Raw genomic sequence first — 27,346 nt, 5'->3', positions numbered from 1 at the left:
CAGACACAGGGACAGACCCAGGGACACAGGGACAGACCCAGGGACACAGGGACAGACCCAGGGACACAGGGACAGATCCAGGGACAGACCCAGGGACACAGGGACACAGCCACACACATAGCTGTCTATAGGAGTGGTTGCACCATAATAGCTGTCCGGAGTCCTGCAGGGCTCCTTGCCCCTCTCCCGTTTTCACTCTACACTAAATAGCTTTGCTGAATATAGCCGATCTACAAGCTCACATCGCGTCGCATTGTGATGTGTTGTGAGCTTGTAGGTCTGCTATTTCTTTGCTGAATGTTCACCACCAGAATAGGGGTGCTACGGTTCAAGTCATTACAGTAAGTGATATTATATGAAAGTTATACGAGATTGGAAATGTCATGCCATGGAAAATCTAAAAGACATATGGCTCTGCATTTCGGAATGACACAGCATTTTCAGTAGCGGTATAGGCTTGCAGAGAGAGAGAAAGAGAGAGAGAGAGAGGGGGGGGGGGGAGTTAGGGAGGTAGGTGTGGTTTGTGAACTCTGAAAATCCTCAGCTGGTTAATCAAACTCATCTCTCTGTGGAGAATCTCCCTGTTAGCAAGGTCGCAGAGGTCTAAAACGTATCCCTTGTTTACTTACATTTTTTATATTGCATTGTGAAGAAAATCTAAAATGAACTTGTGGGTCTGCTATTGTTGAAGGTTTTTGGATTTTTTTTTAAACCATAGCAATGCATGACATAAGTGATTAAACCAAGAGAAGACTTTGTTATGCCATATCACGACATCAAGTACGACTTTCCAAAAATCCCAGATCTATTCTATTCTCATATCACAATAGTGATATATTATGTATTCCCCAACCCTATTGTCACACATAGGGGAACAGCATGTTGGATTGGCACCATGCAGCAGGCTGCCGGTTTTCTTTCAACATAACTATCAGTGGCACCAAACCTCACATTGTGATTGCTCTGCAATGGGGGAAGTCCTCGATATGTATGAATGAATGATATGAAAGCGCTTTGAGCGCTTGGAGCGCCATAAAATGCAATCCAATTCATTATGCATCTAAATGTCTGTCTCAGCGAGGTCGTGATCATGATGGTGTTTTCTTTTCTTTATAGCCCCTCCTATATATTCAGCTATAGTGTAGACTTTCGTCGCATTGACAATTAATTGAGAATTTGCGTCATATGTGTTCTAGCAAATTGGCTATTTTTGTCCAACACAATGAATGGAGGATGATAAGAGCGCCCCTCACTTCACAAGGGTGTGAATTTTATTTTATTGTGCAAGTATCTCTCTCTCTCTCTCTCTCTCTCTCTCTCTCTGTATAGCTTCTAGACCTGTAAAACATTCTGCTCTAAAACTGATCTGCCAACCACAATTATATAAACGTCCATACAGTACACACAGAACAGAAGCACACTTACGCATGCACGCCCGCATTCACACAATCGTGCATACGCACGCGCACACACGCACGCACGCACACACACACACACACACACACACACACACACGCGCACACACACACACACAAACACACACGCAGGGACATGAAACAAAAGCACAGGCAGCAGCTGCAGGCTGCTGCTGGAGATGCCCCGTCTGACCCACTTTGGATGTTTCTGGAATAAGAGAAGGGCTTTTCCTTCCCGCAAAAGGAACCCCCCCCCCCCCCCCTGCGAGTCTCCTCTGCCTCCCTCCTCTGTTGTCATGGAAAAGTGGATGAGGGTAAGCGAGCAACGTTCCACTGCGGCTCCCTCCTTTTCCTTTTCCATTTCACCTATACATTTTTACAACAACTCATGTCACGTCATGTCTCAACAATAACCCCTCGGCTCCCTCCGATACAGATGCCCACAGATGGAGCCATGTTGTTTGCCTGCTGTGTTCCTGTTCCCATCACCACGGCCATGAAATATATAAACTCCTGGCATAAGGGAGGAGCAGAACACATGGATCCCCCTCTGTCGACGATGAGCAAGACGGGGACCTAATCTAAATCGGAGCTGATCTAGTATGTAATACAATCTAACAATCTATTAACCCATTCTGACCTGAGATCAGATTCATACGAGGTTTCTGCCGGACAAACACTGGGTCTGATGAACCCATTCTGACCTGAGATCAGATTCTAAAAATGTCAGTCGCTCTTCGATTTTTCAAAAATAGCAGACCTACAAGCTCGTATCGCGCCACTCGGTGGCGCGATATGAGCTTGTAGATCTGCTATTTTTCAATAGCTAAAGCATAACATGATGCTGACACCAAAACGGGTGCCCGGTCAGAATGGGTTAATATAATCTAGAATATTCCTACTAATGAGAGACAGATTACAGGTGAGCCACAGCTGTCACAACAAATCAACAATGAACCTATCACATCTACACATCTACACATTCAAAACAGGTGCATTTGATTTGGAATTTGCCATGTGGATACATGCACTCAATGATGTCATTTCGACCGTGGCTCGCCGATTACAATGAAAACGTGCAAAACCTGTCAGTCCATCCATCACGCCTCGTGACACATCCCTGTCCATTCAAATTCTAGACGGGCCCGCCCCCAAAGTAGAAAACTAGAGTTCTCAACAGGCCCGGAAATTAAGGCCCAGCCCAACCTGGGCCCTAAACTGGGCTGGCCCGAGGCCCATCCTGCAGGCCTTACTAATTAGCACACATTTTACGCCCTACCCGGCCCGAAAAACTAACTCAATTAAATAAATAAATCACACCCGTGTGAAGTGAGGGGCGCTAATATATAATATATTAAAGTCAACTCATGTTGATTAGGTGATGTAACGGTGCCAACACAAACATTAAACGCCATTAACAATAAAGAGACAATATGACGTAATGAGGCACATTATGACGTAAATTTTCCCTTCTTTGTCAATGGCGTTTACAAAACAAACATTGAACTAAAGACAAACATTAAACCTGTATATAGGAGAGGCTAGCACCCCTCAAAAAGAAGACAAAAAATAAAGGAAAAAAGGTCCATATACAGGCATTCATTCAGCTCTCAGGGCGTCTTACTGGTATAGTATAGGTCTAATATACTCTCATTACTGTATATATGTATGTACTGTATTGATCTGAGATTGCATATGACCTGTGGGAAATTCAGCATATAACCATTAGTATTTCTGTAGCCTTTTCTTTTCAGAGAAATGCACCTACTCAGCGAATAACCGACAGGGTGAACCTGATCTAGGTGTCATCGCCTTGAGTGATGGGTTGTACAGCCAAAACTAAACGATTGAGACATTTTTATTTATATTTTCTTCACATTTTAACTCTTTTAACAGATCTCCCGTAACAGCAATGTTGTGAAGAGAAATGGCAAATCAAACATATAGATGCAAGTATTGATAGGCAGGTTACCTGGATCTGGGATATTGGGATCATATGTTGTGTCAATGATACATGAATTCAATGCAACGGGAACAATCATGCCACAATACAATTAGTGTGTACACTCAGCCCATCATCAATGCTGTATTGGATACACAGTATTAATGCAATTACATACTGTATCCTGGAGGTTAAGGAACCTGTTGTGTATAGAGTGTCTGTCCCATGGCTTCCACTGGAAAGGCCAATGCATGTTAAACTGGGAAACTAAATGAAATGGAAACAATTGCTCTGTCCGCTGCATGTGTTATCACAGACGCTGCTACTGTATATCCTTGATAAACTGTTGCTTTGCTGTATGTCTGTGACGGTGAAATCACTCGAAAGCCATTTGGCAAAATGCCAGCATAAGGAAGGGTGTGTGTGTGTGTGTGTGTGCGTGTGCGTGTGTGTGTGCGTGCGTGCGTGCGTGCGTGCGAGAGAGATTGGGTGGGTGAGCCAGAAAGAGGAGACATGAGAAAACGAGGCTGAAGAGACTGAAAAGTGCAATTGTACGGAGACCCTACCTAGTGCAGAGTGCAGAGTTTACAGTCTTAATATGACTTGAGATTTTACTCATTTGCATGCAAGTTGGGGAAAAAAATAATGAGGTATTCTTCCTCTATAGGCCTCTAATCACAAACAGCGCAAATTAAGACCGGGGACACAACAAAGAGGCTGCCATGTATTCTGATTAGAGCTCCTATTCACATAAGCAGGACAAATCACCCATCTCAGAAACAGCCTTTCCCTACAGTAATCTGCGACTTTCTCTTCAGACAGACAGAACCCCCCCCCCCCCCCCCCCCGTGGAATCTCATCATTATGCTTGCATGGGCTCAGGGTCGCTCTAATAAAATGGCTGCTGCAGGTGTGTTGTTGTCGTCGTCGAGGCGTTTCAAATGGTTATTCATCTCATCGGGTCATCGTGCCCAGATAGATACCACCTCGCCTGCAGAGACATCCATGACAGCTACTGAGATATATTACAGCTTTATCAGTCTCTGGCCTCATCTATTATAGCATGGCCAGGCATTCATTCCTTCACTAAATGGCAGCAGCTTCCGTCCTGCACGCGTGTCTGATCCGGACAATGTGGATCGAGGACTCTACACGAAAAGACAGACTGACGCACCACCACAATCAATTGTTACGGGAAAGAGACAGGCAGACAGACTTACGTAGGCATGCATACAGCGACAAAGTCACAGGCAGACTGAAGATGCGTATACCGGTGTATACAGTACACCACCTCATACAGACACACACACATCTGTGCAGAGTACAGACACAAACCCAACTCCATATAATAAAGCATGTGTGAGAGGCTGAATCCAGAGGGACAGCAAATTATGACCTGGTATTCTGAGGCACCTTGAACTATTAGTCCTGGTGTGCCAATGTAGATGTATAATGTCTGGGCCATTTTTGTGTGTATAGTTACCATGGGTTGAACATTTCCATTCCCATTCTTATCCAACTCTATGTGAATTGAAGAGACCTTTGGTGGGTATTTGCCATCCAAAATGATGATTAGTCGTACTATGGTGCAAAGCACTGGTCCAAATGCTTCCAGACAATATAGATCAGCAGATGTATTTACTGAAATCCTCATGACATTGTATGTGCTAAGGATATGAGAAAATGAGAAATATCCTACTGCAACAGGTTTAACACCTGATGATTGCATGGAATTTTAAACATATTACAACCTAGAGGTGTTGCAACACTCTCATTATAGAGTATTTTCCCTAAGCAAATTATTATTTAGTATTAGTATTGAGAAAACCTGTTTTCACAATAAAGCACTGTTGTTGCACAGACACAATGCATCATTCCCAGCGAGGTTGCCACATTACAAGTCAAAGTGTTCATGACATTTTCATAAGTGGAACAATACTGTGACAGGAATTTAAAGGGCCTCTGGCCCGCAAGAGAAAAGATTACTTTGAAATATGCAACACTCATTCCGAGGGAGATATTGACCTTTATAAATGGATTTCATTTCTGGTTCCATGGTGATGTGTGCTTGTGCACTATAAGCAGTTCAGCAATTCGTATGCTTCATAACGAATGCAGGCCCTTTCCAGACACACGTATAAAGGTGACAGCTCGGTAAACCTGTCTAAACCACCAGGCATAAACTCGTCTGGAAGCTGTCTAGCTATACCTGCAGGTTGCATATATCACAGGATGATTTGTTTCCCCGTGCTCTCCGCCTGTTTGAAACATCATGCATATCGTAACCTTACAGTCTGGCGTGCGTAAACTACTAAGCCCACAGGTTACATCAAAGGCACAACACTCAAACCAACACACAACAGACACCGTTCACACCAAAGTTTTCCACACCTTGTCTCCGTAGTCGCCGCTTTTTGAGGCCAAAGATGCGCACTTTAGAGAAGATGTCGACGAGGTTCCCATTGCAGAGACCTTTGTTCTTGCTCGGACTCTTCTTCCTCCGCCGGTTCTGTTGAGGCCGGTCTACGTGCTGTTCCCGTGCCTGTCTTTTCTGTCTGATCAAGCCACTTGCGATAGCAGCAGCCATGGCTCAAAATCTCACAACTGCTCAAGTCCCAGTCTGCACACTGAGCAGACTACATATAAAAACAACCGCCACTCGGAGCTTCGCAGCCCGGGTCACAGTCCCATGGTGGCGGCTATGGAGGTCCGTTCCGTGATGTGGAATCAGATATTCTAATTGGTTTTCTTAATTGTCCAAACACTGCTGTTCATGCTAATTGTCACATTGTCACTGTCATCGTCACTCGAATAATAAGTATTGGGCATTGTAGAAAAATGATATTGCCGACCACTGCTGGGCTAAATGTTTAATCTCATATTTGCATAAATAGCCACAGCCAGTGTTGAAAAGGGAGCCGTGTAAAAACTCACCCCGGCCGAGATTGCAGATGATGATTATTCATACCTGCATATTGATTTTTGCCTGTGACATTTTCTGTTCCACTGCTCCCTAAATGCCCAACACCGGCTGCATCCTCCTCCCCTCCTCCTCCTCCTCGCTCTTCTTCCCTCCGTTTACCTCGGCGGTTCTTTTCCTTCTGGTGGCGGCCGGGCGGCTCGTTGTCAGATGTCGGTGTTTTAGGTCGCGGCGCGGTGGGCACGCAGTGCATGCACCGTGCGCGCCGCCCGCAATCAAACGAATGCAAGCGACGTCTCTGACGACGTTCACCATCCGAACACGGGCACGGTAGCCGGGGCGAAGCAGGCTGCCGCTGCGTCTACGAACTCCCAAGTTTGTATGGGCTAATAAGCAATCCGCCACAGCTGCAACATGGGGGGACCCTGTGGTGGGCAGTGATTTTAGTCATAAATAGGCTACGTTTTGATATAATCCAAGTATTAACTGGAGGGCATAAGTTATGCATTAACGCAAAGTTATCTTTCTATACATTGTATATAGCCATACCTATCCAAAAAGGATTTGTCGGGTCCGTTTTCAAAGCATGTTCTTTTCTTTATAATCCATTCCGGTAAATCGCTATACAAACAGAACCACAAACAACACAGGGCATTTGTGCACCAGTGGAGCAAAGGGGAGAAAATGTAGAACTAACGCGTATCTGAGACTCAGATTCGGAGTCCTGCATGTGGAGATGACGTCTGCACTGTGTGACAGCTGCATACAAATACATAAACTTAAAACGCCCAGCGATTAAGATGCGGACACAATTCGACTTAAATGATTATTTTTCAGATATAGAGTATATCCGCGGCGGCGCAGGGGAGATAAAGAAGACAGTAGCGCAATCAGCGCGTAATGGGAATGAAAAACGACACAGCGGTGCAGGCTATATAACGCGCAGTTCCCACGCTTGAAGGAAAACCGGACACTGTTCCTCTCGCTTTCTGTCTATATTCCGAGATCAACACATCCTCTCCATCAACAAGTCCTAACGACTCGCCCCTCCTTTGCCTATACGCCTGAGTGAAAAGTGTGCCTTTCCCTTAAATTCCCTCCCACCTTCGCTATGCATGCCGACTCGAACACGCGTGTGTCCAGCTCTGATCGCTTCAAGAGAATGAATGGTCAGCCGCGGTTTGGATGTTGCTATGAAGCTATGAGAGAGAGAATAAAGATTCGATCTTTGAAGGCGCCTCCAGTCCAGTTGAGCCATTGCAAAACGCCTTCGCCATAAACGGTCTCAACAGACACGCTAGAATAAGAGGCAACTGATGCATACGATGTCAGTGGCAGTTAAATGAATGCAATGCAGTATAAATGGGAAAGAAAATGACAGCACCGATCAAGTATAGGCTGAATTTGTCTTCATAATAGCCACAATTATCAATCTGCATGCACTTCCAATTTGATGGGCGCTACAAATAGGCTGCACATTGCAGAAACAATCTCAGTGGATATGATAATGTTATGCCCCTGCAAGCCACGAAGCAGAAATGTCTCACTCCTACAATTTGATTATAGTCAATTATTGCACATTTAAATAAGAGATGCAGGGCTGCTGTATAACGCAAGGGGCTTGCTCAATGTGTAACCAGTTAAGTTTCAGGACCATAGACAGCGCCTCTCATTTCGAGGCCGGCCTATCAAGCAACCACGTTGCCACAAGTATAGGCGACGCACATTCAAGAGAGAATAATTATAATTGCGTTCAAAAGTTCACCGGGAACCAAGCTCATGTCGTCGTGTCTGTTAAAACGAACGGGTATGGCTTTCTTGTTTTGGATGCATATCACCAGAGACTCGATCACAAGCGAGAAATTTAAACTCAAGAGAGCCATCTGCTGTTTGTCGCTGTAATTAAACATCTGCTGCAGCTCATTTGGGAGTTGGGACTCGGTCATTGCTTGCATCGCTCTGGTGTGTGCAGCGGAGAGAGAGAGAGAGAGAGAGAGAGAGAGAGAGAGAGAGAGAGAGAGAGAGAGAGTACACTTGTTGATGCATGCCTTTTACAGCGTGAGCGTATAGGCTATAGGGTAGGATAGCTCTGGTCCATAGCGTTATATAGGAGCTATAGTATATAATGACCTCAATATGAGAAGCAGACAAGCAGTATAAAGCTGATGTATAGACCTGATCAGGGTCTAATTATCTCATTCAAGAGGATATAGGCTTAGCCATAGTTCATGACTCTCGTATGGCAGTCATGTTTCAGGGCTAATATAGGCTATACTCTCTACAGGCGCATTAATATATTAAAATGATTATATAATTATATAATTAAAATTATTATAATAAATTAGCCTATAGGCCTAGAGGCTATTTGAATTTATAAATGCTATGTAAAGGCAGTTTCCCCACATATCCACTGACTGAAAGGGGTTCTGAATTCATAGACAATATAAACTCCATTGATTTACATCATCGTACGACGGTGTCGCTTGCCGGCGAGAGCTGATCTTCCCGAGCCAAACAGCTGGGGCGTATAATTGGGCATAAATGCAGTAAAAACCCCTCCTCATAACTCAGGACTCATGCAGCGCTCCGTGGATATATACCGGGGACAGACCAGCCATGAGCCTGGAGGAAGAGGAGGAGGAGGAGGAGGCACTGCAGTAAGCGTTCCCACCAGCAGCGGACACTGTCAGCTCAACAATGGTCCCTCGCCCGCAACGGCACGTCGGCACACCACAGTGCAGCACAGTTGCAGACAGACAGAATACTTTACGTTTATACTCGTCGTACGGCGGTGTCGCGGGCAAGCGGTTCATCGAGCGACACACCGCCGCACAGCGAACCATCAACCATAACCATCCGACTTGCGTGTAAGCTATATATGGTGCTTGACTGCTTGTTACATGATGTAGGGGAGACCCGGGAGAGCATATCAATAATTCAGATGAGCTTCAGATGAGTATTTGTTTGTGTTTGAACATTCAATCGCGAGCACTTTCAAATAATATAATTCAACAGCACATAATAGTAGCCTTAGCCTATAATAGTCTATTTGCCTATATATAGCCTACTCTCAAATGTCATACCAATAGGTGCAGGCAGCGGCCTATAGTGAGAGTACATTTTATACAGAAGCATTTTATTGAACTGGTTGTTCTTTAGACTATAGCCTACTGTTTAAGGCAATTTTAGTTAATATGGTAATACTGCAATATAGATGCTATACTTCATCTAATTGAGTCTCCAGAGCATGGAAAAACGACTCTTTTGAATTAAACACAACACCACAAAGAGGAACACAGCCCTGTTAAAGACACTGCCACCACACAGTGCTTCATGCAGTTACACTTACAGACTGAGAACATACATGGAGAGAGGAGAGGAGAGATGGGGGAGGACACAGGCACACAGCATGTGCAGTCAGATAAACGTCTAACAACTGACATGTTCTTATCTGCTGCAGAACATACACACAGAGCATGCACTATATGGAGTCCATGTGAAGAGATTACTTCCCCCATCAATTCAACACAATGCATACAGTGTCGAAAGTTAAATGAAGTATGTTCTAAAACATCATTTTTCCATTCACAAGAATAAATAAGGCAGCACATACCCACATGCCTTTTCCTCCTACATGTGAACGTGAGAGAGTCCCTGGCAGACACACTCCTACTAAGCATCCTGAGCCAAGACCTTTTCCTCAGACCAGAAGACCAATGCCTTCGAAACGTCCTATTTATATAGCGTCCATACCAGGAGCTAACATGGTTAGTGTGAACTGACAGTCCGCCCCGAACTGTTCAAATGAATTTGTCTAAGACAGCTTAGACATTCTTAAACACAGGGTCAAAAAGCAGATTAATGTGTTCAGGTACAGGTATGTATACAGTAACTGAAATTGTGCAGAGCGTATAACAGGAGGAAATTGGAATGGGATGAGCAATCATATTTTAAGATGACTGATGGGAGTGCTAGAAGTTATATGTTTATGATGCCACCAGCGAATAAAATCATAATTTGTCCAACAGAAAGACTGCAATGGATAGCATATACGTATCTGTTCTAATAAAATAAAATGAAAACACTGGATGCAATGGGAGAGTAAACAAAGCAAAATATGAACATTTATTTATATTATATATGCTTTGTTGCATGCTAGTATACCAAAATAATACAGGTTGCGGTGCAACAAGTTGTGAGCTTATATTGTCTTGTGTTTTTTTTTTATGCAGGACACAGCATAAAAAACAAACAAACAAATAAATCACACTTGATGAAAACGTATGAAGCCACTGCCTCATTACATTGTAATCCAATCTCTCCTGCAAAATTATATTAGCATTCTCTCAATGTCCTGCTGCTGGCGAACAAATGTCACCGAGGACACAAACAAGGCCTTTTGCTTATTCCTTTTACTTAAGTTACACTGCTCCGGGCGCCATGCACTCCTTCATCACTTATCCCACAGAGACAGTCAATTGGACTCAGCACTTTCTCAAACTGGAGCTCAAGGGGGAAAAGAAAAAGCTATATACAAATGCTGAAATCCACTTACATATTACACCATCAAAGTCAGAGAAAAGGTATAAATTAATTGAAGGAGTAATGATTTTGCTGTAGAGCTTATTTCATTTTCCCCTCCTCCTCATTAATCTGAAACCCCCTTCCACGCTGCGGGGTTTCACTGAAATGTCACCACGAGTGACATTCCATCTCACGCACACATCAGGGTGTCCTAAAAGACATGGGGTGTTTCCACCGTGTGCGCGCGTGCGCGTGTGTGTGTATAAGTTCTGCTGGCGCACGCATGCACGCACGCGCGCACGCACACGCACACACACACAGTGTGTGTGACTTTACTTTGACATGGAAAAGCTATAACTTATCTTGAACTAAATGAGTAAACTGAGTAATAATGAACACCTGGGGAACCACCGGGTCTATCCAGAGAGCCAGTCCTAACAAACACACCATGTGTGGCCCTTAACTAATGCTATATTAATTGGTTAATTAGCAGTGATTTCATCATTAGTTAACAGGAATGAATGATGAATTAATGCTAAACACTTTTTTATGCATGAGCTAATCATTAATATAGCGCTAAATGCGTGTATGAATTAGCTCCCTATAGTAAGTTGTGACCAATAAATCAATAAATAAAAAACATTGAATCGGGGTCCATGACATAAGGGTGTTCTTGTTCTTGAAATGAAAAAGGGTATAGACAATCAGTGCCATAAGAGCATTTAAAAGTACATCACATCATGGCCTCGGTGCATTGCATGCCCATCTGAGAATAGAATGTATGCACAGTATGGCCACGTCATAACACGTCTCTCTGCTGTGTTGATAGAGCGTTGCACCTCGGAGGTGTGGGATCATCCCACAGAGACACTAATGAAACAGAGAGGCTTCCCTCTGCGCTCTCCACTCACTAACCGCTAGAAGAGCCAGAGGCAAATAGAGCTGAAGTTCCCTTGAAACAAAAAACAAATAGTGTTGATATACCGCAGTTAAATGCATGCATGGTCTATATATCGGTGATTCTCAACCTTTTACATTTCAAAGGTTCGGTACACATTATGCCACTGATACAAATTAATGTAACTAATAATAATATGCAAATACCGCCATTGCTGTATTTGCTTACACTGTTTATTTGCATAATGTATACCGGTATACTATATATAGGCTATATGGGTACTTACTGCACGTTCTATATATCCAGACACAAGACTATTCTCCCCCAAATTCAACACATTCCCCAGTTAATCTTGGATGCATTTTTATCTCTGGGACCCCTACCTACACTATAAAATCCTCAATGGTCATTTCACTCAAACAGTGCACAAATTATGGAACCAAATTGACCCTTAAGAGTCCATTTGATTCCTATATAGCGGCAAGGGGTCCATTTGGCTCCTAACTGTCTATCATGATGAGTGAGTAAATGAAGGAGTAAGAGAAAGGGCTATAGAAAAGGAAAGAGAGAGGGAGATACAACACAAAATTGGACATCAACATAAACTGAGAGCATTCACAAAAGTACCTTGATGGTCTGATTTAATTGCTAGTCTCCATGGTGATAGTGCTAATGAAGGTGCCTAATTGGGTTTCTGAGGTGACTGTCCCCCTCAGACGGAAAGGTCAAACGGATCAATAAATAATCAGCAAATTGTGGCCGAGGGCTTTTGCCATTTACTTGACTTTTGCACATTCAAATAAAACCTGATTACAGTGGGTAGAAAGAGCACAAACTGAGGCCCTCTGGCTATCTGTAACAGTTATTGGTTAAGTACCACAGAAGAGCTTTTATCACAAACAAGCCCCGCTCACATTACAAGATAATGGGGCCGGCAACTGCCCTCCCGACAATCACGGTTGGGGGTTCCCTACCCCAGCCTAGATTGGGCAAGATTATCCTCTACTGTGAGCGGTTAAAATATCAAAACCTTAAACCTCCCAATTGTCTCACAGACGATCAATTCAGGGCCATCTCTCTGACGAAACAACCTGTATAGCGCATTGGACCACAGCTACTATGCGACTGCCGCTGCTTCTGCATGTGATCATTTGAGTTGCTCCTGCAAGCTCGATAGTAAATTCCTGCAGTATGTGATGCACCATTATTTCAAAACTCTTGCAGTGAGTGTATGCATGTTTTAGAGAATCTTACAGCTTTTAAGATTTTAAGAACCCTGTAGTTCCAGTCCAGCTTTAGGATAACACTACACAATCTATTATAGAAAACAAAGCAACATATTCTTTTAAAACATCCAAACAAAGGTACACAACACAGTACAATCCTTAGTATGCTATCAATTTGTAACATTCAGAGTTAAATGGACTCTCAGGATTTGACAGTATACCAGTTGCAGAGGTGTACAGGTAAAATATATGATCAGTGCCGTCGTTATACGTATACGCGCTGCGAGTAGGGCAACACTCCGAGGGGGGCAACAAAATGTGCCATGCAAAAAGTGCCAAGCCGACCCTCAAAATAACACATTTCTCCGAGGCTCTACCGCATAATAACGCACGCCCATGTGTGCGTCCTCGCAAAAACGTCAAAGTAGCAGATCTGCATTAGATAACGCAATGCTGTCGTCGAGAGAGGGGGGGGGTGCCCACAAATATATGCAAGTAGGGCAACCACATGTCCCTGCATATGATTGCATGAGTGACTACAACACTGTATGGGATCAACACGGTGGCAAATCACACTGCAACATGTAGGTGATGAGGAGGCTGCAGACAGAGACAGCATGCCGGTCACACTCATCTCTTTCTCTCTGTCTCACGCACACGCACGTAACGTACACATGCACACGCACGCACACACACTTTACTCCATCCTTTGATCCTATTTTAAGCTTGCAGCAGAGATGTGGAATGTGCCTTGTCAGCAGTACTGCAGAAGCGAGGTTCCTTGGAGAAGCCCAGGGCACCATAGGAGAATATCAATTAGTGCATAGACTTCTGGCAGGCCTGCTTCTGGAGCTGAAGGCTGACACCAACTACAGTAGGTGTACATGCAGTGTGTGTGCGTGCGCGCGCGTGTGTGTGTAAGTAAGTGCATGTGTGAGTGCGTGAATATGGTACTGTATGTGCGCTTGTATGTGAGAAAACACGTGTCCGCGTGCATGTGTCTGCATGTGCATGTGGCTGCAATGCTGCATGCATTTTGCTGAGCCAACAGTAGAGCCTGTGTGTATATGCATAGGCATCTGCATGCATGAGAGTACATGTACAGTACGGCACATTATTCTCAGGGAGAAGAGTATACCGTTATGTATGCATCAGCCCTAGGAGGACTAATGAAACAGTAATGAAGTTGGTGTCAGGTCAGGCCAAGTTCCATTAGTTGGCTGCGAAATACCATTCAGGGAAAATTAGATCAGGAAACGCCACGGCGTAGTATATTATTAAAGGAAACAGCGAGGTTTTTCTCACAGCCGTCTGTGTGAAATGCCACACGCTATTGTGTAAAAATCCGCCGCCTGGTATCCGACTATTTTCTTCAACGATCCATAAATGGGTGTCTATTGACCTTCAACAGTGCATTGATGTCCTCTGGGCAAGTCAGCTCCCTCTCTCTAGCTGTGTTCGCATCGATGATACCTGATGTGAGAGCATGCATATAAGGGCCCTTAGGGGGCTGCTTACCTCTGATCGCATTACCGCTATACTATACCCGCTCCCACACATACTTGTGTCTCTGTTTCAGTACCACATGCCTCGTTCACAACAAGTCTATACGCATCATAGTGATTCTTTGCTGAACAAGCCCAAGTCAAATAGCTTCAAACGGACTGAGAGCCCTTGAGAGGTCCCTAGAGATTGGTTGTATCAGAGTCTGGAGGAAATCCATCCATCCACGCACGCACGCACACACACGCACACACACACTCTCTCTGAGCACAGTAGATAGAGCATTTAACTGATAAATCTAACCGGTATCCACATATACAGATAATACTGTATCTCTCCATGGTAGTGATACTTAGCGCTCTCAGCTGTCCTCTTTAACTGAACACTTAATCACAGTCAATCTGATTTGAAACCTTCGTTCCTTTAGTTAACAATAATGACTTAGTTATTATCAGTGGGGGAAAAAGTACTCACATGTTGTACTTAACTAAAAGTCGAAAGTACTCTTTATGCGCAATGTCCCATTCCACAAGTTTTCAAAATGTGTAAAACAAAAATCTTAACAGATCTACAAGCTCACAATGCATCGCAAAGCGATGCATTGTGAGCTTGTAGATCTGCTATTTTCAAATGGCCAAATGAATGTATAGGGTTGAAGTGGGTGATCTACAAAGTAACTAAAGTTTTTTAAATAATGTAGTGGAGTAAAAGTACAATATGTTCCTCAGAGATGGAGCGGAGTAGAAGCAAGTATTGAAAATTGGAAATACTCAGCTAAAGTAAAAAATACCTCAAAATTGTACTTAAAGGACCACTGATAGATAAAAAGGGTCTTATTTGTATACAAACTAATGTCCAGTGGTCATATTCTCCTTCTCCTGAACTATGAGCCAGGCCGGGTCATTGATATTGTCACCTTATTCATAATTTTACTCTTAACCTACTGCCTGTTGTTCTCCTTATCATCATAATGTCATGTCATCCATGTTTATGGTCAAAATTTGCTTTCATCTGTCTCATTTAATATCTTGTTGACTCCTTATTCAGTCACCATGTTCCTTATTCAGTCTCCATGGGGTCTGCCTCCAGCTATACAAACTTTCAATACTGTAGGCGCTGTTTTTAATTCAACATGCAGCTGCTGTGTTATCAGTCTAGTTTGACCTTGGCCAGTTGGCCTAGTAACTTGGTACAGGGAAAGAAGTTATCTACAGGTTGCCTCGCAACGCCTGCCTAGGCGCTGCCGCTCTCCAGGCCTCAATGGGCATCAATGACTGAACCAAGGAAGATGAACTCTGCGTCGCTACGCCATCCTCATCATCTAGGCGTTGGACTAATGAGGGACAGCCAACACTGGTTTTGTCATCTGACATTGCGGACATGAAACATCTCCAGCCAATGAACATTATATCAACAAATCTGACGGGATCTGCAGTATTTAGCCTGGAACAAATGCTGTGAAGAGGGGTTCAGTTCAGTTCAGCTTCGGGTTCTTTTTGGAATCAACAATTGATTATTCTAAATTATATTGATGTAAATACTATTATTCTGAACCTGTAGCACATTCTCTATGTAAATTGACTTTATACCTACTAAAAATAATTGTTAAACCTTAAACTCTCTCCGATCTTTATTTCATCTGCCTCCAAATCATTTTTTAAGGTATGTTTCTATTTTTGGTACAGTGATGGTCATTTAAAGGGCTACTCACTCATTTTTAAGGTAAATACAGCACGGTATTTAATTGCTCCCTGCTGGGTTATTTGAAGTTATAGAATTTACAGTATGTATGTCTTTACAAATTATACAGTCCTTGCTTTCATTATAAAAGATGGATCCCATTTAAATTTATCCATCAACCACTTCACCACTTTTCAACCTATCTTCAGATAATAGGTCCTCACTAATAATCATGATAAAAATGGCACCATTTTTTCAACTCAGTCTGTGTCTCATAGGAGGGCTGTGGGAAGTTCAGAAATCCGTCCACCAGTGACATCATGGTTTTTTTAAACAACATTTTCTTACTAAAATTTTAGATTTTCATTATCGTGAGAACGATGGCTTCCATTTTCGCATTGCAACTTTTCAGGACTAGAAAGCCTGCAGTTTCTATTAGCTTGGATTCCCCATCGATGATGTCACTGGTGGACGGGTTTCTGAACTGCCCACAGCCCTCCTATATGAGACACAGACTGGGTAGAATTCTTTTTTGCCATTTTATCATGATTATTAGTGAGGACCTATTATGAAGATGGGTTGAAAAGATGGTGAAGTGGTCCTTTAAGTACATTACTTGAGTGAACTCAAGTATACTCTAACGCCACTATGCAAAGCTTCTTAGTGCCTAGTCTCTATGAAGCTTGAAATTATCTTTGTTAGCAAGGATTACACTACTGGACCTTTTTCAGCTGAAGTCTGAAGTGAGCTCAAAGTGAGCTCAAAGTATTAAACCGATTTGACGAGACAGCTGAATGTGAAAGGCAGCATGAGGACATGGATTCTTCCGTGCAGCATGGGGTATGAGAGCCTGGGTCAAGACAGGGATTCTTCCGTGCAGCATGGGGCATAAGAGCCTGGGTCAAGACAGGGATTCTTCCGTGCAGCATGGGGCATAAGAGCCTGGGTCAAGACAGGGATTCTTCCGTGCAGCATGGGGTATAAGAGCCTGGGTCAAGACAGGGATTCTTTCCGTGCAGCATGGGGCATAAGAGCCTGGGTCAAGACAGGGATTCTTTCCGTGCAGCATGGGGTATAAGAGCCTGGGTCAAGACAGGGATTCTTCCGTGCAGCATGGGGCATAAGAGCCTGGGTCAAGACAGGGATTCTTCCGTGCAGCATGGGGCATAAGAGCCTGGGTCAAGACAGGGATTCTTCCGTGCAGCATGGGGTATAAGAGCCTGGGTCAAGACAGGGATTCTTTCCGTGCAGCATGGGGCATAAGAGCCTGGGTCAAGACAGGGATTCTTTCCGTGCAGCATGGGGTATAAGAGCCTGGGTCAAGACAGGGATTCTTCCGTGCAGCATGGGGCATAAGAGCCTGGGTCAAGACAGGGATTCTTTCCGTGCAGCATGGGGCATAAGAGCCTGGGTCAAGACAGGGATTCTTCCGTGCAGCATGGGGCATAAGAGCCTGGGTCAAGACAGGGATTCTTCCGTGCAGCATGGGGCATAAGAGCCTGGGTCAAGCTAACTCTTGGAGAAGAAAGCAAAAGCAAGCACTCTGTTGAGTATTCCCGTGCCATAATGTCACGGGTCGGGTGCACGGTTCTGGAAGATACAGACTGTAGAAAAGAATACCGGCACTCACGTAGTGTCCTGGAAGGACTTAAAGGAGAATTCCATGCGGCTTTCTTACCTTTTCTTACCTTTCTTTGTAGTTGTTACGTCCCCACCAAAGAGGTCCAGGTGTTTTTTTGTGCAAAAACTCCTTATTGGCTATTTCCCCTACCATAAGCCCTCAATGAATTGAATGGGAATTGAATGGGGCTATGGGGTGTTGTGCTAATTCGCTTATTTGCATCGAAATAAGTAGTAAACTCAAACTGTGCCGCTTGGGATATTATTTACATTATGAAGAGAGGATATATACAAAAAAATCAATCATTTTGAGCGATGGAAATAAGCGAATTAGCACAACACCCCATAGCTCTATTCAATTCCCATTCAATTCAATGCAATTCATTTAGGGCTTATGGTAGGGGAAATAGCCAATAAGGAGCTTTTGCACAAAATAACACCTGGACCTCTTTGGTGGGGACGTAAAAACTACAAATAAAGGTAAGAAAGCCTTCTAGCATGGAATTATCCTTTAAGCTTTATGAAGCTAACTCTTGTCACATTTGGAAATGTGTGGCCTTGGAAGGAGTGATAATAACACCGTCGAATGTGGATGGACCATTGTTCACATTTACACTCTTGGAGTTAAACATGCATACATGAACACAGAGGATTTTACTGTGTAAAGAAATGTATTCACACAAGAGGAAATAACTTGACCAATTTCACATCCCCCAGAAAAAGGCCTCATTTGAACGAGATGCATCTTCCACATATCGATGCAGCAATTGTTCTATTGATTGGTATGACGGCACATGAAGCAATGGAACCCAGCTGGCGAGTGATGACCTGTAATATCGCGATAGATGATGGTCTCTTTGCAATCCTAACAGCACGTGGCTCTGCAGTTAATGGCCCAGTAAGAATTAAATGAAGGCTGGGAATCAACACGAGCTGGAATATATTCCTACAATAGTTGCACAGCAAACCCAACCTCTGTGACAAGCAGCGGTGGAAAAAGTATACTCCGGTATGAGACGGTGCTGATCAGTCGCACGTTTGCTCAGCTCCGCGTCAAGTCTGAAATAAACTATGAAATAACGACACCTTTCAAGTTTAAAATGCTAAGAAAAGATGCTGCAACTCTACAATAGTCAAAGGTACTTATAATGCCGCCGAAAAAGCAACCCACGAAGAAATTCGACCTTAGGAGTGGAAGCACGCTCTTGCCTGTGAACAGCGAGCTGTTTGACACAAACCCTGGCGCTTTGTTTATTTCACCAAGTCCAAGTTCAAGTGCAAAGACTGCCGGTGGTGACGAGGATATTTTCAGCAGCGAACTATCAAACATGAGCGACAACGTGAGCTCGGGAGACATTCTCAGAGCTATAAATGAGATGAAAACGGAATTCTCTTCTAAGTTTGAAAGTATCCTGTCTGCGGTGAATAACGTCCAGATCGAAGTGAAAGAATGCGCCGTGCGCGTCACCCAAACTGAAGGCCGCATTTCTGGTGCAGAGGACAACATCACAACCATGCAGGCTACCGTCGCCGAGCTGCAGAAAAAAGTCTTAACACTCTCTTCAAAACTGGTTGAATTAGAGGGCCGTAGCAGGAAAAATAATTTGAGATTATTACATTTACCAGAGGGCGCAGAGGCCGCGGACCCCTGCTCATTTCTAGAGCAATGGTTGCCCGAGGCCTTGGATATGGGCCCTCTCCGCTCTCCTATAATCGTTGAGAAAGCCCACCGCATTGGTACTAAGCAAACCAACTCTACATATCCGAGGGCTTTGATAATGAGATTCCTGAACTACAAGGACAAGATTCGTGTCGACAATGCAGCCAAGGCAAAGAAGGGAATTCTCTACAAAAACGTGAATGTGATGCTTTTCCAGGATCTGCCTACGGAAATCCACAAACAGCAGAAACGCTTTACCGATGTAAAAAAAAAACTAAGAGACAAAGGATATCGATGTGGAATACTCTACCCGGCCCGTTTGTGGGTCTCCAAAGGGGACAGATCTGATTACTTTGAAACACCGACAGAGGCACAGAGGTTCCTGGAGAATTTGGGTTTCGAGCAGAACGAAGAGGTGCAGCAACGGGTCGGCGGAACGTAAAGTAGTGATTAATCTTGGGCAATGAAGTTAAAAACCTTTATTTTGTTTTCCTCTCTTTTCTCTCTCTCTCTCTCTCTCTCTCTCTCTCTCTTTCTCTCTCTGTCTCTCTGTCTCTCTCTCTCTTTCTTTTTCTTTTATTTTTTGTTCCAACTGAAGCCTATATGTAAAATGCATGGTTAATTAAAAATGGAAACATGTTACTTTAACTCTTCTTTAACTAAACTTAGTAAAATATTGCTTGCTCAGTCAATTATCTTAATTAGAAACATGGCCCTCTCCCTGCTGTAACGGTCTTGAGCTCAGACTTATTTTCTTTTACGTTTTTTACACAGCAAGTTGGAAAGACTGGAGCTATAGGCTTATAGGCTACATGTTTAAAGGAGGCCTGCCTTTTTGGACCATGCTTTATTAGGCCTATTATTATTATTTCCAATTCATTATTATTGTTTTCTTTCTCTGTAAAAACGACGGATCAATGTATATTGGACTGCAACATTACAGCTGGTACGGCGAATTGTATCGCAAAGGCCCAATGACGGGCGGTGAACTAACCATGTTTCTTTTCTTTTTCCCCCCCCTCATTTTTCGTTCTAAAGAGGTTGAATAGGTTAATTTAAAAATTGAAATGAACTGACCTAAACTCTTTTGGTTTGACTATAGACATAATCTTGTTTATTTAGGCTTTTTATTTTATTTGTAAACTATTGACATTTCCTTGGATATGCAGCCTATATGCCGACTCTCGCGGCTTGCGTTATGGCCTCCGATCCGATCTTATTAAAATAACTATCACGCATCTGCCTGAAAACACCGGGGCTATAGGGATTTAAACATAATTTTCGTAGAACGTGAACAATCATAATATCGGTCTGGTGTAGCTGGATTGCAACTGGCCTACCTAAATAAAGCTTTTGTTATTTAATATCCTTGGGATACCTGTATTTTACTTTCCACTGTAAAACAAGATCTGTTTAAGTTTGTTTATCACGACCTGAGCATATAGGAAGGGGAGGGGAAGGGGAAGAAAGAATAAAATAGAAAAGGGAAAAAATGTATATTTTTAGTTAAATCAAATTGACATTATTGAACAGGCCTGTAACTATTTAAAGGTGCTCCACCTATTTGCTTCACATCTGACTAGGCCTAACGCAATAATGTAGCTTCTCTACCTTATGTGTTGAATAATACACTATCTAAGGAAGGGACTGATTCCATTCTCTTTAATAATCATATATTTTCCCTTTCTTCCCGTTTTTTTATTTTTATTTTTAGTCTCTGCACTATTAAGATTAAACGGTAACTTAAGTTATAATTAAATATTACTTTAAGGGTTTATCATTATTATTGTTTATTATTATTATCATTATTATTATGACTTATTACTACCACTATTGTTCAAGCCGTGGTTCAACCTAGCTTTAACACCAGTCTAGTGCTTTTCCACAATAATTATGTGACCATTATATTTTTGAATGGCTATCACAACGCAGTTTTTCTTGAGGTGATTCTATGAATATACAAACTGCCTTCAACTTTTTTTGGATTGACTATAATTTTTTTGTTTATTTAGGCTTTTTATTTTTTGGAAACTATTGGCCTTTGCTTTGTTGGCTATTTAATATCTTTGGAGTATGTGTATTTTATCTTCCATTGCAAAACAAGATCTGTTTAATTTTGTTAAATACGACCTGAACATAATTATAGGACGCTAATTAAGGAAGGGGTAGGGGGAGGGAAGAAAGGAGAGGAAAAAATGTTGAGCATATGAGATTGGTTCAATTAAATATAATTGTCATTACTGAACAGGCCTATGTAACGATTTAAAGGTACTCTATACCCATTTACTTTATACTTGTCTAGGCCTAATGCTACAATCTACCTTTATCTATTGAATCCTATACCCTACCTAAGGGTTTTTAATAGTGATATATTTCCCCTTTCTTCCCGTTATTCGTTTTATTTTCTATATATATATTTTTTTTTTATTTATTTCTTTTACTATCAAGATTAAAATGTATTTTCAGTTATAATTAAATATTACTTTGAAGGTTGAATACTATTATTGTTTATTATTATCATTATTATTATTATTATTACGATTTATTCTTACAAACACTACTTTTCAAGCCGTGGGGCAATCTAGATATATTACCATATTGGCGTTTTTTTCTACAAGAACCATATGACCAGCTTAATGGGGTTTTGAATGGTTATCACAATGTAGTTTTTCTTGAGGTGATTCTATAACACAAGTATAGGACCTGTCGCGGGCTGAGGAAACGGGGACCAGTAGAGGCACAGGGGCGACCACATTATGCTCGCCCATCTATTAGGGATGAGTTTGACCTGCAGTCTTTGTCATTTGGGGACGAAGACATTAGGTCTGGGGATGGGGGACGGGTTTGTGTTATATGTGTGTGGGTGGGGAAGGGGGGGGATGCCCTGGGGGAAACAGTCCTTTCTTTTTTTACTGTTGCATTACATTTGGTTTCTCATGCATTTTTTTGTTTTGTTACTTTTTTCTCTCTTCTCGCGTGTGGAGGGGGGCAATGTTTTTCTATATGATAACAATACTAATAAATGTCAACTACTATAGCACAGTCAGCTGGGGGGCCAGGGATCTCTGCTAGAATTGTTACATGGAATGTACGAGGCCTGGGGGGGCAAATTAAACGATCAAAAGTACTCTCACATTTAAAAAGCCTCTCTGCTGATATTGCCTTTCTACAGGAGACACACCTCCGTACTGAAGACCACACTAGGCTCCGCAAGCCCTGGGTCGGACAAATATTTCACTCCAACTTTAACAGTAGGTCTAGAGGCACTGCTATCTTAATTCACAAACGTCTTAGATTCATTCCAGATCAAGTTTTCTCAGATTTAGGTGGCCGCTATGTCATAGTCTCAGGCATTCTTCACCAAACACCAGTTGTGCTGGCTAATGTATACGCACCAAACTGTGACAACCCTGGCTTCATGTCAACGTTGGTGTCCCGCCTTCCAAATCTTGACACACATCACTTAATCCTAGGTGGGGATCTTAATTGCGTGACCAACCCGTCTACAGATCGTTCACACTCTAGGTCACCAACTCCAACCGCAATGGCCAGAACTCTGTCCGAGCTGATGTCCCACTTAGGTTGCATCGACCCCTGGCGTTTCCTGCACCCTACGGCCAAAGACTATTCCTATTTTTCCACTGTCCATAAAGTTTATTCACGCATAGACTACTTCTATATTGACAAGGCCCTCTTACCATCTGTCCAGTCTTCGGAATACTCAGCCATAGTCATTTCCGACCACGCCCCACATATTTTAGATCTCAATCTTTTTTCTTCCTCACGCAGACACAAGGGGGGTTGGAAATTTAATTCAGAGTTGCTGGCAAATACAGAGTTCTGTGAGTATGTCTCAAAGGAAATCGACTTTTTCCTACAAACAAACAGAAGTGAATCGGTCTCCCCATCCCTTCTATGGGAAACATTCAAGGCCTTCATCCGGGGACGTATTATTTCATTTAACGCATATCTGACCAAAAATAGGAAAAAAAGACAGCAACAACTTTTGGAAGCCATTTTAGACACGGATAGACAACAGGCTTCCTCATCGAGCCCAGCACTGGTAGCCAAACGATTAATACTTCAAATGGAATTTGACCTCTTAACCACAGGCAAAGCTGAACGCCAACTACAGCAAACTAGAGCCACCTACTATGAACACGGGGACAGATCGAGCCGCCTCCTAGCCTCCCAGCTAAAGCACCAACAAGCCTCACATTTGATATCAGAAATTTACGATTCTACCCACACTCTGACCACCGACCCTGGCAAAATTAACTCTGAATTCTCCTCTTTCTATTCTAATCTTTATAAATCGGAGCCTCCCTCTGATGTCCTAATTATGGAAGCTTTCATAAACAATTTGGTCATACCAACTGTAAATGAAGCCACAGCTGAACATCTAGATACCCCACTGTCCTTAGATGAAGTTATCTCATGCATCTCCACAATGCAGAGCAATAAAGCTCCCGGCCCCGATGGCTTCTCTGCCTGTTTCTACAAAAAATTTGCTGCACAACTCGCTCCCTTACTTTTAGAGGTTTTTAATCACTCCTTAGATCACGGTGTTTTACCACCAACCTTAAATCAGGCTCTAATTTCACTCATCTTAAAAAAAGACAAAGACCCCAGACTATGCAGCAGCTATAGACCTATTAGTCTGCTTAATAATGATGTTAAACTCCTGGCAAAGATATTGGCAAACAGGCTCGATGCATGTCTCCCCAATATAATTTCTCAGGACCAAACAGGCTTTGTCTCAGGTCGCCAACTATCCTCCAGTGTTCGCAGGCTCCTAAATGTCGTTCTGTCGCCTTCTAGCTCTCAAGAACCAGAGATGATAATCTCGCTAGACGCAGAAAAAGCGTTCGATCGTGTTGAGTGGCAATACTTATTCAGGACTTTGCAGAAATTTGGCTTCGGTACAAAATTTATCTCTTGGATTCAGCTTCTTTATTCGGCTCCATTGGCCAGCGTTAAATCGAACTCGGATGTCTCTTCAGCTTTTCCCCTTACACGTGGTACACGCCAAGGCTGCCCCTTGTCACCCCTATTGTTCGCGTTAGCTATAGAGCCCTTATCCATTGCTCTAAAAAGCTCTACATTGTTTTCAGGCATAAGGAGAGGAGGAATTGAGCATAAAGTGGCACTATATGCAGATGACCTACTCTTATTTGTCCAAAACCCTGTTAGTTGTGCCGATAACATTGTTAATTTATTGAACAACTTTGGATCCTTCTCAGGTTATAAGCTGAACATTGCCAAAAGTGTATGCTTCCCTGTTAACCACCTAGCCAAATCAATCCCCCCTGGTGCGCTACCCTTCAATTTTTCTTTAAATAACTTTAAATACCTGGGTATAACCGTATGTCACTCACTCAGCTCGCTACACAAGGAGAATTACACAACACTAATTGAAAAAGTTAAATTAGATCTTCAAAGGTGGAATAAGCTTCCTCTCTCACTGGTGGGCCGCATTGAAACAATTAAAATGAATATACTGCCACGCCTCCTTTTTCTTTTTCAAACCCTCCCCCTTTTTTTGCCCAAATCTTTTTTTAACTCACTTGATAAAATCCTATCATCATTTATGTGGGCCAATAAACCCCCTAGAATCACAAAAGCCACTCTCCAAAGACCTAAACAAGACGGCGGACTTGCCTCACCTAACATGCTTTTTTATTATTGGGCATCAAATATTTTAATGATGAAGAAATGGTGCCACTCTGTCGAGATCTGGTGTGATATGGAAGCTAAATCCTGCACATCCTCTCTTCCAGCATTACTTTTTGCCCCCCTACCAACACGCTATTCCCAGTATACCAACAACCCAGTAGTTCTCTCTTCATTGAAAATTTGGAATCAGTTTAGACAACACTTTGAGTTAAAATCCCCATCAGTCCTTATGCCTATTTGCAAAAACCATTTGTTTCCATCCTCCTCTTTGGACTCAACATATAGTAAGTGGAAGGAGAAGGGCCTTATCTCTTTTAGGGATCTATACAGAGATGGGTTATTTATCTCTCTCGGAGAACTTGCCACCAAATTGAATAACCAAAATAGTTTTTTCAGATTTTTTCAAATACGCAACTTTGCAAGCACCCATTTTACACCCTTCCCCAGGTTACCTGAAAATACCCTAGTGGAGTCCATAATGTCTGCAGCAGATTCTATGTCTAATATCTCATCAATTTATAATGCTCTTGTTTCCTTTAGAAAAACTTCTCTACTTGGGTTGAGGGGCACATGGGAGGATGAACTTGGGACTGAGTTGAGCGAGGAATACTGGGCTGATGTGCTGTCCAGGATTAACAATTCATGTGCCTGCGCTCGTATGTGCCTTATCCAATTGAAAGTGGTTCATAGGATTCATTACACTAAAGCTAAGCTTAGCAGACTATTCCCAGATACAAATGACTCATGTAACAGATGCCTTCATTCCCCTGCAAACCACACGCACACTTTTATTCCTGTTCAAAGCTTGCCTCTTTTTGGAAATTCTTTTTTGATACACTCAGTCTGGTCCTGGGATTCTCTGTATTGCCCTGTCCTTTTATAGCTATCTTTGGTGTGTCCCCTGTAGGAGGCAGATTCAATAGATTCCAGGCCGATGTGGTTGCTTTTTCCTCCCTTATAGCCAGGCGTCGTATATTGCTCCACTGGAAGAGCCCTAATCCTCCTGATGTGTCATCATGGCTAAAAGATTTGTCATCCTTTATCCATTTGGAAAAAATCAAATACACGGTTAGAGGCTCATTGAATAACTTCTACAGAACCTGGGACCCATTTCTCACATACATTAATTCCTTGACCACAATTTAAGTAGAAACTAATTTCAATACCCCCCCCCCCCCCCTCTACTGCGAGTATGCGTATATGTGTACGTGCATGTATGTGTGATCGGACCTGTTTATGTATGTAGATGTAGACATGTACAGTATGTATGTATGTATGTGTATGTATACATTCGAAAATGAAATAGCTTAATTTTTATTTATTTTTTATTTCTTTCGTCACATTGCTTCCATTATTGCTAGCATTTAATTTTAATTATTTTAATGCATGAATCTCAAGTACAGTAATTTATTCTGTTTCCCCCGGGGCATGGGAGGGCGAGGGCGGGTGGATAGTTAGGGTCTGTTTTGCTTTGTTTCCCTTTGTTCTGTTCATTGTTTTGTTGTGTCTCTTGTTTCATCCCCCATGTTTCGTTTGTGGTCATATGTCTTGTATTTTAAAATGGAAAAAACCCAATAAAAATATAAAAAAAAAAAAAAAAAGTATACTCACATATATACGGCAATGTAGAAAATACTCTGTAAAAGTACAAGAGTATTGGTAACAGTATTAGTACCAAAACTAAAAGTACTCTTTATGCATACGTTTCATTAAAACATTTTGAAAATAGCAGATCTACAAGCTCACAATGCGACTGTGAGCTTGTAGATGTGCTATTTTCAAATGGCCCAAAAATGTATATAGGGCTGAAGTGGGTAATGCATGTTTTGTAATAATAATAATCGACAATGTACAAAACAGTAGGCTAAACAAAACATCTAGTTTTTAAATAATTGTATATTTTCCTGGAAGTAAAAGTATTGAAAATTGGAAATACCTCAAAATTAATTCAGTAAATGCATTTAGTTATACTTTGCACCACTGGAGAGAGACTTGAGACTTGAAGATAAAGACAATATCACATGACATGAGAGGACAGACAGTTGCTATAAGTCAGTGAAGCTCACCGATGGACATAAAACAGGTCTTCTTTTCATGCAATGCTGCAATGCAGAGCTTTTATTTGTGAATAATAAATATAATCATTATTTTTGACCAATCTGTATACAGTAGGTAGACTAGTATGTTAATACAATTCAACTAGGACATCTGCAGTGGTCTCCCTGCACTTCCATGGAGAACTTTAGACCATGTTCAGGTAGGAATATACCTTGCCTTAGCTC

At 42.4% G+C, this 27,346-nt stretch overlaps 1 protein-coding gene across 2 annotated transcripts in view; it reads right to left on the bottom strand.

The window, feature by feature from the left end:
- The window catches only part of fgf14 (fibroblast growth factor 14), a gene marked incomplete at both ends in the record, with an annotated part of 145,154 nt that overhangs the window by 47,621 nt on the left and 70,187 nt on the right, over positions 1 to 27,346 (bottom strand). The window contains one exon of one of the 2 annotated variants that reach the window (XM_083776977.1): positions 5,749 to 5,944. The exons of the other annotated variant lie outside the window; for it this stretch is intronic. Coding sequence (XP_083633103.1) covers positions 5,749 to 5,944 — 196 coding nt within the window. Of the gene's footprint in view, positions 1 to 5,748; positions 5,945 to 27,346 lie in introns of those variants that run through there. 2 annotated transcript variants of the gene reach the window in all.

This window comes from Protomyctophum parallelum, assembly GCF_964188405.1.
Source record: "Protomyctophum parallelum genome assembly, chromosome: 11".
Classification (NCBI taxonomy): Eukaryota; Metazoa; Chordata; class Actinopteri; order Myctophiformes; family Myctophidae; genus Protomyctophum; species Protomyctophum parallelum.
The sequence above is the reverse complement of the archived record's forward strand: the minus strand, read 5'-3'. Positions and strand labels throughout refer to the sequence as shown.